The sequence below is a fragment of the Antennarius striatus genome, chromosome 11 (genome assembly GCF_040054535.1).
Source record: "Antennarius striatus isolate MH-2024 chromosome 11, ASM4005453v1, whole genome shotgun sequence".
In the NCBI taxonomy this organism is placed as follows: domain Eukaryota; kingdom Metazoa; phylum Chordata; class Actinopteri; order Lophiiformes; family Antennariidae; genus Antennarius; species Antennarius striatus.
In genome coordinates, this window is record NC_090786.1 from 3,925,754 (window position 1) to 3,941,435 (window position 15,682).

At 47.4% G+C, this 15,682-nt stretch overlaps 1 protein-coding gene across 3 annotated transcripts in view; it reads left to right on the top strand.

Annotated features, from left to right (window-relative positions):
- The window catches only part of birc6 (baculoviral IAP repeat containing 6), a 62,077-nt gene that overhangs the window by 20,896 nt on the left and 25,499 nt on the right, over window positions 1-15,682 (top strand). For all 3 annotated transcript variants that reach the window (XM_068328197.1, XM_068328198.1, XM_068328199.1), the window contains exons 43-63: window positions 65-175; window positions 308-566; window positions 657-1,228; window positions 1,364-1,539; window positions 1,617-1,713; window positions 1,931-2,125; window positions 2,236-2,436; window positions 2,560-2,839; window positions 2,919-3,175; window positions 4,030-4,138; window positions 4,554-4,787; window positions 4,878-5,730; window positions 5,915-6,058; window positions 6,667-6,796; window positions 7,502-7,633; window positions 8,077-8,238; window positions 8,360-8,533; window positions 12,458-12,657; window positions 13,372-13,708; window positions 14,125-14,342; window positions 15,437-15,601. In XM_068328197.1, the coding sequence (XP_068184298.1) occupies window positions 65-175; window positions 308-566; window positions 657-1,228; window positions 1,364-1,539; window positions 1,617-1,713; window positions 1,931-2,125; window positions 2,236-2,436; window positions 2,560-2,839; window positions 2,919-3,175; window positions 4,030-4,138; window positions 4,554-4,787; window positions 4,878-5,730; window positions 5,915-6,058; window positions 6,667-6,796; window positions 7,502-7,633; window positions 8,077-8,238; window positions 8,360-8,533; window positions 12,458-12,657; window positions 13,372-13,708; window positions 14,125-14,342; window positions 15,437-15,601 (5,006 nt within the window). The remainder of the gene's footprint in view (window positions 1-64; window positions 176-307; window positions 567-656; window positions 1,229-1,363; window positions 1,540-1,616; window positions 1,714-1,930; window positions 2,126-2,235; window positions 2,437-2,559; window positions 2,840-2,918; window positions 3,176-4,029; window positions 4,139-4,553; window positions 4,788-4,877; window positions 5,731-5,914; window positions 6,059-6,666; window positions 6,797-7,501; window positions 7,634-8,076; window positions 8,239-8,359; window positions 8,534-12,457; window positions 12,658-13,371; window positions 13,709-14,124; window positions 14,343-15,436; window positions 15,602-15,682) is intronic.

Below are 15,682 nucleotides of genomic sequence, written 5' to 3' on the forward strand. Positions count from 1 at the left end.
TTTCAGGTTTTTTTTAAATACTCATACTAAAAGTATTCTCTGTTCTGTGTGTGTGTGTGTCCAGCCTCCATTAGCAGTTTCCTCACAGTGCTGGCGTGGTACCCCAACACCTCCCTGAGAACCTGGTGTCTGGTGCTGCACTCTCTCACCCTGATGACCAACATGCCGGTCTGCGGTCAGTCCTCAGTCGAAAGGACACAATCCTTCTTTCTGTCTTCTTGAGTTTAAACCATCTTTAGGACTTTGTAAAATCTCTTTTCTGTGTGTTTTTGTCGCCATAATTTACCGCCTGTGTTTCTGCTTTCAGCCTCCAACGCTGGGATGAACTGTCAGGAAAGCACGGCACAGCAAATGGTGTCCGACCCCACACTGGTGCACGTCCTCGTCCGCTTCCTGTCCGGCAGCAGCACCAACGGCACGTGCCAGCACAGCTCTCAGGTGGGACCCACCGCCACCCAGGCCATGCACGAGTTTCTGAGCCGCCTGCAGGTCCACCTGTCCTCCACCTGTCCGCAGATGTTCAGCGAGTTCCTGCTCAAACTCATGCACATTCTGTCCACAGAGAGGTATGCCGAGACACGTCCATATTAACAACACATAAGAAAATTAGTAGATGTTGTTGGTATGAAACTAAACGGATCGTCCTACCCCTTTAGGGGTCCGTTCCAGTCAGGTCAAGGTCCTCTGGATGCCCAGGTGAAGCTGTTGGAGTTCACTTTGGAACAAAACTTTGAGGTGGTGTCAGTGGCCACCATCTCCTCCGTCATCGAGTCCATCACATTCCTGGTTCACCACTACATCACCTGCTCAGACAAACTGGTTTCCCGCAGCGGCTCGGACAGCTCGGTGGGGGCCCGGGCTTGTTTCGGGGGTCTGTTCGCCAACATCATTCGTCCGGGGGACGCGAAGGCTGTCTGCGGAGAGACGACGCGCGACCAGCTGATGTTCGACCTCATCAAGCTGGTCAACGTTCTGGTGCAGCTGCCGCTGTCGGGCGACAGGGAGTTCAGCGGGAGGCTGCCGCCAGTCGGCAGCGGGGCCGCCGACAGCAGCGTGTCGGACGAGGAGAAAGTCTGCGGCAGCAAAGAAAGCATGGCGGCGGGATCGACGTCCAGCCAGGGTCCTCCCGCTGGCGTGGCCGACCTGGTGTTAGCAAATCAGCAAATTATGAGCCAGATCCTGTCGGCCCTGGGGCAGTGCAACAGCAGCGCCATGGCCATGATCATAGGTGAGATGAGTCCCACGTTTGAGCTTGATCTCCCACAGCTTTTCTGCCACAGCAGCTGTTTTGTCGCCAAGCGGATTGCACCCTAGATCTCTCATTTAAATACCGGTGCTAGCTGACGCTGCGTTTGCTCCTCAGGAGCCAGCGGCCTTCATCTGACCAAACATGAAAACTTCCACGGGGGCCTGGATGCCATCTCAGTGGGCGATGGCCTCTTCACCATCCTCACCACCCTCAGCAAGAGAGCCACCTCAGTCCAGGTCATGCTGCAGCCCATCCTCACCTACATGGCGTGTGGTTACATGGGAAGACAGGTGAGTTTGAGGTGAATTTGTTTCGATTTTAAATCGCAGCGCAACGGCTAAAGGTTAATTTTTAGTCTTTTTTGCAGGGCTCTCTCTCCACCTGTCAGCTGTCAGAGCCTCTTCTGTGGTTCATCCTGCGAGTGTTGGACACCAGTGAGGCGCTGAAGGCCTTCCATGACATGGGTTGGTATAAGCACATCGCTTTAGTATTACGTTTCTGTCAGCCAGTGTTAAAGTAGAAACAAACAATGATTTCTGTTCTGGCCCATGCACCGTCCCTCTAGGAAATCCAGTAGTTTTTGTTTTCCCCACAAACAGCTGCTACCTTTTGGATCACGTGAGCTTAAAGTTTGGTCAATTTGAGCAATTGAGAAGCCACAACTTGATTGTTTTTCCTCAGGTGGTGTGCAGTTGATCTGCAACAACATGGTGACCAGCACCCGGGCCATAGTGAACACAGCTCGCAGCATGGTGTCCACCATCATGAAGTTCTTAGATTCGGGTCCTGGAAAGGCAGTGGACGGCAACCTGAAATCCAGGGTGATGACATCAGAGCCAGATAATGCAGAAGGACTCCACAACTTCGCTCCTTTGGGTACTTTCGGTTACTTCTATCTGACTCGCACAGAGGAGCAATATTTTTACAGTAACTACAACCTTATCTCCTCATCCTAGAACTGAATGACATGTTTCTTTTATTCTCAGGCACCATCACATCCAGTAGCCCCACGGCACAGCCAGCAGAGGTGCTCCTCCAGGCCACGCCGCCCCACCGTCGGGCCCGCTCAGCTGCCTGGTCCTACATCTTCCTGCCGGAGGAGGCCTGGTGTGATCTCACCATCCACCTTCCAGCTGCGGTGCTGCTGAAGGAGCTCCACATCCAGCCGCACCTCGCCTCTCTCGCCAGTGAGTATCACCCCGTTTCATTAATTTTTTTTTAAAAACGACATACTTTCGGTGTATTTACTTGTTTTGCCATCTTTATGGATGAATATTAATTTGCAACGCCTCCTTCCTCCTCCCATTCAGCCTGCCCCTCGTCGGTCTCGGTGGAGATCAGCGCTGACGGGGTGAACATGTTGCCCCTCTCCACTCCGGTCATCACCAGCGGTTTGACATACATCAAAATCCAGCTGGTGAAGGCCGAGGTTGCGTCGGCCGTCTGCCTGAGGCTGCACCGCCCTCGTGACGCCAGCACGCTGGGGCTGTCTCAGATCAAACTCCTGGGGTTGACGGCGTTCGGCAACACATCCTCAGCAACGGTCAACAACCCGTTCCTGCCCTCTGAAGACCAGGTGTCTAAAACCAGGTACTGAAGCTGATCCAGGATCTGCTGTATTTATGTTCCGCCTGGGCTGCCGTCATAAGTTCTCCTTCTACCTGTGCAGCATCGGGTGGCTCCGCCTCCTCCATCACTGTCTGACCCACGTCAGCGACCTTGAAGCCATGATGGCGAGCGCCGCCGCGCCCACCGCCAACCTGCTGCAGACGTGCGCCGCCTTGCTCATGTCGCCCTACTGCGGCATGCACTCGCCCAACATCGAAGCCGTGCTGGTGAAGATCGGCTTGCAGTCCACTCGCATCGGGCTGAAGCTCATCGACATCCTGCTGAGGAACTGTGCCGCCTCTGGCACCGATCCCGCCAGTGAGTCACATTACTGTCGAGTGTTTATCAGAGGCAGCTCCGGGTAGAAAGACCCAGGAAAGGTTACTTACGCCAACAAAGCCTTAAAACCGAACAGAATATTTGGTTTGAGCTTGTTTTCTGGCCTTTAATTTAAATATTTCTATGATATTGGCATCATGAACAAAATAGATTCCAAGTGGGTGAACATCAGGTTAGCTGAACGCACAAAAAAACCCCCGAGATTTTCAATAATAAAGGAACCAGCATGGCGCTCAAGGCCAAAACTCTCCGTCTGTTTGGTTTGATCCTCCCCTTCACTAAGTTTCCTGGAAATATGTTCAGCACGTTTACATAATTGTGGAAAATTTTGAAAAATGACCTAATATGAAAGTGCAAAAACAAATGATGTCTTCAATTGGAATCACACCAGAAAGTAATGGTTTCTTTCCTGGCCCACGTCCAATGCCTCCACCTCAGTTCGTGAAAAGTTTCCAGGAATATTAACATATTTGTGCTAATATATAAATAATGGTTGAAGCAGTTATCACCGTAATGATCAACATGAGATTATTATTTTCAGTAAATAAAATTAGATTATTACCAGGATATGACAAAGAAATCCTCAGAAATGACCGTCCAGATAATTTCCTCACTTTCTCTGTCAGAAATGTCTCTGCTTTACTTTCACATAGCAGACTTGACCTGAAATTTTACATTTTTGATCAGTTTCTGACATTATCCCATTTAGGCTTGAGTTTGAATTTTCAAGCTGACCAAACTTGGACCCTGTTCTACTCAGAGACTGTTTTTTTTTTTTTCATGCACTTAATAAATAGCCGAACTGATTTTCCTCTTTGCGCCCACCTCTATAGATCTGAACAGTCCTCTGCTGTTTGGACGACTGAATGGCCTCTCGTCAGACTCCACCATCGACATTCTGTACCAGATGGGCACCACACAAGACCCAGGAACCAAAGACAGGTACGTCATCATCTGTTTCTGTCACTCATCAACTGTAGGGTTAATATTTTCCGTTAAACTCGACAAGATGACATCATTTCTGTGTAAAAAAAACAAAGAATCAGTTACCGTCAACACATGTATGTTTGTCTCTGGATTAAAAGGACAAAAGAACGTTTTTATTGAAATAATTCCAACCCCAGTTAGCGCATTCACAAGAGGTGTGTCGGAATAAGAAGCGCAATTACTGACAAAATGTTTTTTTGTCAAGGTGATTTCCCAGACAGAATAACAAGCTGAACTTTAAAATTGTCCTTACGCTCTCCTTGTCATCTTTTACTGTCAAATGCTTGTTGCATATAAATTTGACTGTCACAAAAGGAGAGACGTTGCTTTCCACATATTGAGCCTGTAGTTCCTGATTTTAACCTTCTAGGATCCAAGCTCTCCTCCAGTGGGTCCACGACTCTTCACGGGTGGCGGCCCACAAGATGATCGGCCCCGTGGGTTACGCCGGCGTCTGCCCGGGCTCTTCCGCTTCTTCGAGAGAGTACGGCCTCCTCATGCCTTCTCCGTCCCACCTTCACTGCGTGGCGGCCATCCTGTGGCACAGCTATGAGCTGCCGGTGGACTACGACCTGCACGCCCTCCTCAACAGAGAGCTCTTTGAGTCAGTGCTTAAAGATGATCACCTTTCTCATTCATCAGGATGTTGTTTTTCGATCAATGATTGATTTCATAAACTTTTTTTCCCCTCCAGGCTCCTGTACAACTGGTCCATGTCGTTGCCGTGCAACATCGTGCTGAAGAAAGCCGTGGACAGCCTGCTTTGCTCCATGTGTCACATCCACCCCGGTTACTTCTCTCTGCTCATGTCCTGGATGGGGATCGTCTCGGTTCCCACCACCAGTCACTCTGAAGCCCAGCGCCAGCGTCTCGCCATGACCGACGACGGCAAGAAGCAGCACGATGCCAACACCAACGCCTCAGGACTCACGGACGATTCCAAACACGCCAGACCGCCCATTAATCTCTCGGAGTCCCAGTTGACCACGCTGGCGGCCGCTTCCCAGTCTCCAGAAGCCATCGACCAGCTGCTGGACTCGGGCCTGCCCTCGCTGCTGGTTCGCAGCCTGGCCCAGTTCTGCGTGGGCCTCCTGGCCAGCGCCGACCTGCCTCTGCCCGCCGCTCTGGCCGACAGACGACACCATTCTCACCACTACCACTCATCTTCATACAGCCGGCCCCCGCTGGCCGCAGAGCTGGCTGCTCCGGTGCTTCGATTCCTGACCGAAGTCGGCACCAGTCACGCCATGAAAGACTGGCTAGGAGGCCCGGAGGTCAATCCGCTGTGGACGGCGCTGCTTTTCCTGCTTTGCCATTCTAGCGCAAGTTCTGGTGCTAATGGGAGCTGTCAGTCTCTGGGCTCTGGGTCAGCAGCAGGTCCCTCTCCATCCCAGCCTCAACCGACGGGGTCACGCTTTTCCCTGGCCTCATCTGGGCAGACGGGAGGTCTCACCACCCAGCAGAGGACGGCTCTGGAGAACGCCACCGTCGCCTTCTTTCTGCAGTGCATCTCTTGCCACCCAAACAACCAGCGTCTCATGGCACAGGTCCGCTCAACGTTTCACTTTCTCTTGATTTCAAAAATATGGTGTCACACCTCTCAGAGTTGTTGAAGTTTAAACGTCTTGCTTACTTTATGCAGGACATTTTTGGAAACATTTATTAGTATCTGACTCTTCTTGTCGATGGATTCATTCTCTATGGATCAAAGCTCATTTTTTGTGTCACCAGGTCCTCTGTGAGCTTTTCCAGTCGGCCCCCCAGCGAGGCAACGTTCCGATATCTGGAAATATCTCTGGTTTCATTCGAAGGCTTTTCCTGCAGCTCATGTTGGAGGATGAAAAGGTGTCCGTCTTCCTGCAGTCACCATGTCCGGTGGGTAATTCTCTCTGTTGCTGATTATCTTCAGGAGATCCAGAGGAAGTAACGTGTGACGTGTGCGAGTCCACAACCATGTCGATAATATAGGTTCCTTCTCCTGCCACTAGGGGGCAGTGCAGCAATATGAAAATGAAGTATTTCCTGTCTGTCCTCCTCAGACTGATGAATGCCTCACATAATTTGGTCTCGGTGAAGCTTTATTTCTTCATATTTTAGGTAGCTCAGCGATTGTTTGTCACAAAAGATCTTTTAGGCTGTAAAAATTGATTTTCTTCACCACAAGTCAATTTTTCCTCCGTTGATGTCTCTGTATTAGAAGCTGCTGCCTGCCAACAGAGGAGTGTGTGTTCAGTGTCAGTCCAGACAAGATATTTTAATAACAGTTGCCTGGTTTGTCTTGTGTCGTAAAATGACAAATAAATGGCCGTGTTTTTTGGACGATATTTAAAACTTTACTTGCCTGTGTTTTCTCCTTGCCGGAAGGAGAAAAGTGACTTCAGGTTGTAAACGCTGTCAGAAAAACATTTGAATATTTTAACTTTGCTACTTAAATGACCCAAACCTTTTCTCTGACATTATATTGGCCTCCACTTTCTTTTCAGTTGTACAAAGGACGCATCAACGCCACAAGCCACATGATACAGCATCCCATGTACGGAGCCGGACACAAGTACCGCACCCTCCAACTGCCCATCTCCACCACGCTGGCTGAAGTCCTGGACCGGGTGTCTGGTAGGTTTTAGTAGAGGAAATGAAACCAAACGCAGGAGCTGGATTGGCTGCGAGTGCTCAGATGTAACTGAATGAGCACACCTATATTTAATGAGAGCGACAGCGATGAGTCGGAGAGCTTTTTCACACACAGATTGTCTCACATCGCTGGGATGCCGACCCTTTTCTCATCTGCCTTTGTTTATTCACACATTGCTGGCTCCACTCTCCACCAGTCTGGGATTTTTCGATAGATTTTCCACGAGCCAGAGGGGTGATGGATAACGCGGTCCTATCGGCGCTTCGTGTGATGTTTTACATAAACACCAAGCAACACTTTGCATGCCACATAACATGGCAGCAGCAATCATTTACCTTCCCTGTCATACGGTGGCTGATCTCATCTTGTGCTCCCAGGCTAAGACGGATCCCAATGAAACCATCAATCATGAGTTTGAATGTAATCTTGAAGATACGGTGGGTGGCGGTGGCACCCACCGTGGTTGGCTACGCTTTAAGACTCTTTCTCATTGTGTCTTTTTATCACAAGTTTAATCAGCCGCCGATCTGGTTTGACCTTTACATTCATGGTGTAGGTAGAAGAACAAATCGGGAACAATGCCATGGCTTTTGACCCTGTCAACGACTCTGCCCGGGCTATTTTCACTCACTTGATTTAAGTTGTAAAGAATATTACCCAACCTGACGAGAGGTTTGTTCAAACAGACACGCCCAGCATTACGGCCAAGCTGATCAATGAGCAGAAGGAGGACAAGGAGAAGAAGAACCACGAGGAGAAGGAGAAGATGAAAGCAGACAGCGGTTTCCAGGACAACTACAGTGTTGTTGTGGCCTCAGGTAATTGGATCTGTTTCATTAGCCAGGCATTAGCCAGACTCCCACTGTATCCACGCCAGTTATGTAGCAAAGGGAGTTGTGGTGATTGTTTACTCTCCAATGGAGGCTCTGAAATTACAGCTAGTGCTTTTTTGGAAGTGAATGCAAGCGGCGCTGTTCAAAAGGGAATATTTCAGAGAGTCGACATATGTCTGAAAGCCACATTTTAAAATCGCAGTCTCATTTTCAAGTAAAGCAAAATTATGGCCAAATTTTGAAAAAGTGTTGCACAATATACACAAGAGGCCCAAGAAAAGGCTTGGTTTGTGTATTGGAGTGATGAATCTACCAGAACGACAGCATTGAGTGTTTTTGTGGAGAACTCAGTCAGAATCTGATCAGAAACATCTATGAACCTGTATTTTTCTGTAGTTTGTTTCTATGTTGTTCGTCTCTGCCACCAGGCTTGAAGTCCCAGTCGAAGCGAGCTCTTTCGACGCCTCCTCGACCCCCATCGAGGAGGGGTCGCGTGATGAGCGACAAGTTGGCTGCTTCATCTGGTGGGGACCCCTCAACCAAAACCATCAGCGTACCAGTCTTCCACCTCTACCATAAGCTGCTTCCAGGTACTACATGCATAAGATCGACTCTAGCCCCATTATATATATATAAAACAACAACCCCAGCCCATCAACGCGGTATTTAAACAACTCAGAGTTGGTGCTTTTGCTCTGTCCCTCCTTCTAGGTCAACCTCTCCCACCTGAGATGACTCTGGCCCAACTACTGACCCTCCTGTACGACCGTAAGCTGCCGCAGGGCTACCAGTCCATCAACCTGACGGTCAAGCTGGGCTCTAAGGTCATCTCTGACCCCGGCCTGTCCAAGACCGACTCCTTCAAGAGGCTACGCACTGAGAAAGGTACCAAAAACCTGCAGCTCTGTACAACTCTAGAAAGAATTCTCATTTATTATTCGACACGGGATATTAAAACCCCCTCACCGTCGACCAATTGTACGCTACACTACCAGACTAAACTAGATTTATACCTCCTGCTTTATTGAGGGTTAACAGTTAGTTTTATGGCTGCTTTCTCACCTGCCACGGCGTTTCTTTTAGGGGAAATTAATGCTTAGAGCAGGTCATGCAATAACAGGAAGAGTCAGAGTTTGACTCCCTTGTCCTTGAACAAGATGTTGAAACACAAATTGCCCCTGAATGTGTGTTTCTCCCCTTGATGAGCAAATCTGAACACCCCGGGTATATGAAAAAATGCTGTTTCAAAGATTTTTTTTTTTTTGTGCTTCTTTTTAAATTTGATCCCAGCAACACATTTCAGAAATAAAAAAGAACGAAGCTGCTGCCTGACCTTCAGTTGGGGCAGGTCAATCTGCTGACTCCAGCAACGCGTCTGGGTTGTGATCCTTGAGCCGGCTATATTTAGCTCTTTTCACAGTTGCCAGGGTCAAAACTAAGTCAAATTCATTTTTGCCATCAGTGTCACGCTTGGCGATGAATCTGCAGAATCGCTTGGACACTTTCTGTCCGTTGGCCCGTCTGTAGTGGTCGTTTTTAGAACTGTCATCTCATTTTATCGGCTGACTTTTGTGATGCAATGGTTGATGATTCAGTGCTATAGACATCCTGTTCGAAAAAAAAAAAGATTATATTTTCTTCCTTTGTTATATTTTAGTCCATTCAATTTTGTTTGTCTCCATCTGTGGTTGTTTAAAAGAATGTTTCCAGGCTATAGCTCAATAAATGTTTAGGATTAAGGCCGTTTGGCCTTTTTGTTTAGCACAGAGATAAGTATGTCAAGACTGAATATTCACTTTTTATCATCAAAACCAAACATTGCTTCACCCTTGGAGCCTTCAATGAAACCACATGACACATCTTGGGAGCTTTCCTTTGTACCGGCTGCCAGGAGCAGCCCGGCAACCCATGTTCTTCTCAATCTTGACATTTCCAAAATAAGCAGATAGATATTTACCACTTCCTGTCCAATGAGCTCTAATAAAGTCTCCCGTTTTTAAATGTGCCCGCTGCTCAGACACTTGCCACTTGATGAGGTCAGTCATTATCTTTATTTAACCAGTATGTCCTTCTCTTATGCGGCCGCTGAATTCAGATTGCCTCATTATGTCGTCCGTGGCGATCTGACATCCAAAGCAGTGGCCCGGTGGAGTCTCCTCCATCCAGACATTTCATTTTCTAAGTGAATTTCCTGTCAGCTGAATATGTTTTATACAGAAACAGCCATGAGTGCTATCTGCCTAAATGCGCTCACATCACGTCTGGGCGCACGCTACATTTAGCCAGCTCACCGTTCCCTGAGAAATGGTCCCCAAAAAAACCTGGGAGATTCATGTCTCCGTCCTGGAAAACCTTATTACAGCGGATGGATGAAGGGAGCAGTGGTGACCCTTGATAAATGCACTGAGACGTTTCTTTTAAACGCACTGCTGAGCCGGTGTGAAAGTGGACTCTATTTACTTCACTTTCCTGCGTACACACACACGCTCACACACACCCAGTATGTGCCTTTCCATCATTATGTTTTGCCTCTAACAAAGTGCTCGACGGTGCCTGAAAGCCTATTGAATATGTTTGCAGCTGCAACCCAGCAATTGTAATTTTCACACGTCGAAAATCCGTCAAGCACGCCCCCCTAATACGGCGACTTTCCAGGTGTAGGCAGGTATGAAAATCATTTTGAGCCTTTTTTTTCCTCCCTCGGCTTTCAACTTGTCAGAAAGTTGGCTTTGCTATTCTTGCATCTCATGGTTGAAACACGGCAGTTCAGATTTCGTCTAAACATTTTTTGATACCAACAAACAAGAACAATACAGTCCGTTTGAAGCAAGAGAGGAATGTTATGTGTCAACTTTGGAATACTGAAGCGCCTGTGGAAAAACCGGACCTCCAGCTGTGAGGGGTCTGATACGAGTACGACGATGAATCACGTCCGATGACGTGGAGTTCAAAAGAAACTAACTTCCCAGACTTGACGCTACATTAGCAGCATCCCGATCTCCAGTCAAACCGCTACTGGGTTGCATCGTGGGAAATGTTGTTGCCAACCGTTTGACAAGAAGAAAATTTTGTGAAGTATAAAAAAAAAAAAAAAGTTGCCTCGGGTTCTGCTGCATCTATTTGATCCATTTCCAGCCACGTTATTGGAATTAATTTCTGAGTCCTTGGAGAACTCTTTGGAGTAGACCGGGCAGTCTCAGGAGGAAGTCCTTGTAGAGTCGTATTTTCTTTTGCAAGCAAACTGGCATTGTCTTCTAAAGAGCTCCACTGATTAGTCATCTGCTTCTGTAGTTGTTATGGAAACAGAATCAAAGAAGAGCTTTTGAATCCGTCCACAAATGAGCTGCCAAACGACCCTCTTGTCCTTCTAAAAAAAATAAAATTTAAAAAAAAAAAAAGAGAGAGAAAAGAAATCAAAAGCATTCTCTAATCCTGGCTTGGAAGTTCAGACACGTTAATCTCTGTATGAAAGCCTTTTGTTCCAAATCCCAGAGACGTTTAAATTCATCACCAAGGGGGGAGTGTGGGTTAAAAATAAAAGATCACCTGTGGAGAACAATGAATCATTCCCCTGATTTTCTGCTCTGTAAGAAATGATGAATTACTTCTCAGAAGATGACCAATCAATCGACCAGATCTTTGTAATAATAAATCTGCGGGGGCCCGTGACATCCCAACGAAACGGTGGCTTGTTATCGCTGGCGGAGAATGGGGCGTGTGTGTGTGTGTTATGACTTTCACCCGTTGTTTCATTCTGGCTGTCTGACTTTGTCTTCAGCGTTATATTATACATGTAAACAAGGACATTAGGACGGTGTTTAATTTCCTTGTTTTCATCAGCACGCCGCCATCCAAGGGTACGCCAACCTCAACGGCTCACGCTAAGGCCTGTTGATGGATGAAGCGCCGCTGATGGAGGCTGTCTGTGCTGATTGAAGCTGTTGTTGGCTTCATTTCTGTTCCTCCTATTCTTGATAGATAGAAGTGCTTTGGAGCTGTACTGTTAAGCCTTTAATAGCTCAGTAACTCCTTTTTGTATAGTTACACCTCCCCCAATGGGCCAGCGTAGGGTGAGTCTGTAAATATTTCCTACATTATTTGCAGTAGTCCAAAAAGTGTGCATCTCAAAATTATTTTCTTCATCAAGGTCCAGATGAACACAAGACATTACATAAAACAAGAGAAGAAATTCAGAATTAAAATTCAGAATTAAAATTCCAGCAGAATGACCTGAACCCAACTGGAAGTCGGCCGTCGTCACATTAATTTGTTTTTTTTTGTTCTGTATTTTCTCTGCAATTGATTTTAATCAAGTCCAATAGATTTAACCCGATCACCTTCATGTTTAAATCAAAAAACATTTCAAATTGATGGTTTCTTTTTAACTTGGTGGGTTGGTTCTTTAAAGTTCGCCTTGAAATAACGAACTGGTTTATTGACCTCTTGCTTAAAGTTTTACCACACAAGCCAGCAGTCATGCATTCATGTCAAGAGAACAGCAAGCAACCCAAGAAATATTAAATCAGCTGATTGTTCCAAAAATCTCACCTTTCTTATTTTGAAACCACAATGAATGAAAACGCTCAAAACCTCCAGTAAAACAACATCCGGTCAAGCGTTGAAATCTTTCCTTACAGTCACCAAATTCAGAAATAAAAACAAACAAATCCAGCAGAATGTTGAACTCCCATTTCACTGACTTTTCTCATAGCGGTCTTCAGGCCACAAACAACTTCACAATAAGTCGTGTGTTCAAACAGCCGACAGTGCTTGAACATACAACAGGCCCTCTCTTTGCTCTGCTTTCAGTGGATCACTGTGACCTGCTGAACAGCTGTCCTGAGGATGAACCCATGACGCCCAGCGACGAGTGTTTGGACGCCGCCACAGACGAGTCCCTGCTGGAGACCAACCCCATCCAGTCGCCGCTGCAGGTCTTCGCAGGAATGGGCGGCCTGGCCCTCATCGCCGAGAGGCTGCCGATGCTCTACCCCGATGTCATCCAGCAGGTGACGCACCAAGTGTTCAGAGTCTGATGTCTTGATTACATTCTGAAAGACCGTTGTTCAAAATAAGAAAGTCAGAGAAATGTTAGTGAAGGAAACAGTGCTGCTTTGACAGGAGATTGTTTTATAAGGTGATATAAAGATGACATTAAAACACTTGTTTTGACTGATCCTACCTGGACAGCCATTTACCATCCCAGCTGATCTGTCAGGTCCTTAGAAATATGTCAGTTCAGGCCTTGGGAATGTGAAGGACATCATTTTACTATTTTGAGATATTAACATCTGCACCAGCCCATAAATCCATTATTGATCAGGCTCTAGTCTGAAGCTCTGGAAATGCAAATAAGAGGACCGTCAGACCAATCTTCCTAAAGTCAAGAACGAACTTTAATGCTCCTAGTGTGATATCATTTGCTGAAAGAGCTATAAATTCTGCCAAATAGCTTTCTCCTTGATTAAGTGAGGGTGATACTGGTGCTTTTACTTTGAATGTTTAATGTTGGACAGTGTAGGTTCACAGACAAAGGGAAATATTTTACCTTCACAGTCTGTAGAGAAGCCAAACCGTCTCTTCGTTCGCTCCATCAGGTTTGATCCTTCCACATCATGACACTGCAGAGTTCCTGCACCCACATCCATGAGTCAGCATCGTCTCACCTTTCTCCTCTGACTTGTGCCAAAAGTGACTCTGATCTCTTGTCTCGTCGCGAACAGGTCAGCGCTCCGGTGGTGCCCTCCGCCACGCAGGAGAAGCCCAAGGACAGCGACCAGTTCGAATGGGTGACCATCGAGCAGTCGGGCGAGCTGGTGTACGAGGCGCCCGAGTCCATCGCCGCTGAGCCGCCGCCCATCAACAAGCAGCAGTCCCAGTCGTCCTCGTCCTCGTCCTCCTCGTCCGTGCAGACCATGTCGCCCATCCCGGCGCACTCGCTGGCGGCGTTCGGCCTCTTCCTGCGCCTGCCGGGTTACGCCGAGGTGCTGCTGAAGGAGAGGAAGCACGCCCAGTGTCTGCTGCGCCTCGTGCTGGGGGTCACCGACGACGGAGAGGGCAGTAAGTCTGAAAGCACAGCTGTAGTCTAGAATAAAACATCCCAAACTTCAGCCCTTAATCTGAACCACTGTGTTTTCCAGTTCCCTTAAATGAAAGGCGTTGTTGGTTGATTGATGTGATGAGAGTGACTGGGTCCGTTTTTACTTCCCGACAAGATTCGAGCACAAAGTCGGGCCTCTGCCGCCGAGGCTGGTGTAGAATATAGACTGTCTTTAACTAGACGGACGTGTTTTTAAACAAGCTATTGACCCAAAGATGAAACTCAAGCGTTACGCATACGGATCGACGGTCGAGAGAAATTTCACAGTCCGGGGAAACGCTTCTGGAGTGTTTCTCTCATCCACACTTCATTTAAAAAACAACAACATATTTCCTCGTCCTGATTCACTTTCCTGTTTCGGCGTTCTCTCTCTCAGGTCACATCCTGCAGTCTCCGTCGGCCAACGTGTTGCCCACGCTGCCGTTCCACGTCCTGCGAGCGTTGTTCAGCAGCACCCCTCTGACCACCGACGACGGCGTGCTGCTCCGCCGCATGGCGCTGGAGATCGGCGCCATCCACCTCATCCTGGCCTGTCTGTCGGCACTCAGCCACCACGCCCCTCGCAATCCCAACGCCAACAGCAGCGTGTCAGAGGTATGGCCCACACCACACAGACACAGTTGTTTTATACTGTGTAAAAGAAACACATCCATCCCTTCTCACGTCGAATATTCGAGCGTTAACCGCTGACAGTCTGCCTGTCGGCGTCACGCCGCTCCACTCTGCTCCGGCCCTTTTTCCTGACTGATTGTTTTTCCGTTTGCAGTGATAGAGAAACAAGAGAAAAATCATTATCTTTATTAATGGCTCTCTGCCTTGCTGGCCTTTACTCAAGGTCCCGTTTGCATATCTCCCAGTGAGCCCCAGACAAATGACCTAATTGTTCAGCCTGAATGATAAGAGACAGGCGCCGCTCTGGAGAGAAATAGGCGATTGTCACCGACGTGTCCTTTGTGTTACCGACACCTTCAGGGCAGGAGAACTTTTTAATTTCTCCCAATGTTTTAATCACACCCTTCATGATTCAGTAATAGATTTTGCTGAAGGATATTTCTCCTGGTTGTAAAAATTTTAATTCCAAATCCGCTCACCTCCCGCTATACGTTCATTCATCGAGCTGACAACGTGTTAGCGACACCCCACCCCCCCTCAAACTCCATCGTAACTTCATGAACGAGTGCAAATCAGTCATCGCCTGCAGACCTTCTATGTATATTCCCTACACAGTAATACCTAATGTATTCTGCATGCGTGCAGGGCAGCATGATGTGACATTATAGATGGAGATGTTACTGATGATCAGCGTCTAATGAGTCCCTCTGTCGCCGCGTTATGAGATGAATTAACAGATAGTTCATTCGACAGGAATCAGGTTTATTGCCGACAGAAGAGACTTATTTAATGTATTGCTAAGATAAGCTGCAGACGATTATTTTTGTCATATTGGAGAAAAATATATTCTATTTATGCAATTTAATTTCGGTTTCTTCCAAATTCCCAACATCTTAGTTTCTAGCTTTTTTTTCTTCTTCTCGGAGAAGGTTTCGCTCTTATTTTGAAGAACGACATTCGTGTTCTGGCAAGTCCGAGTCTCTTGATGATTGCTGGAACAGAAAAAAATAAAAATCCTTCATCTTTTTTTTCAAGCAGTCGTTGAATTTCATTTGATGTCATATCTGTGTCCACAGCCGCAGATGTCCAGTTGTCACGGTGCAGGGACCAGTGAGGAGCAGCAGCTCTACTGGGCCAAAGGAACCGGTTTTGGAACCGGCTCCACAGCTTCTGGGTGGGATGTTGAACAAGCCCTAACCAAGCAACGGCTAGAGGAGGAACATGTCACCTGTCTGCTGCAGGTAATCCCCCTATCAAGGTCGCATGTAAAATGAGAGAATTACATTAGATTAGACAAGATTAGATCAGAAAATACAGATGAT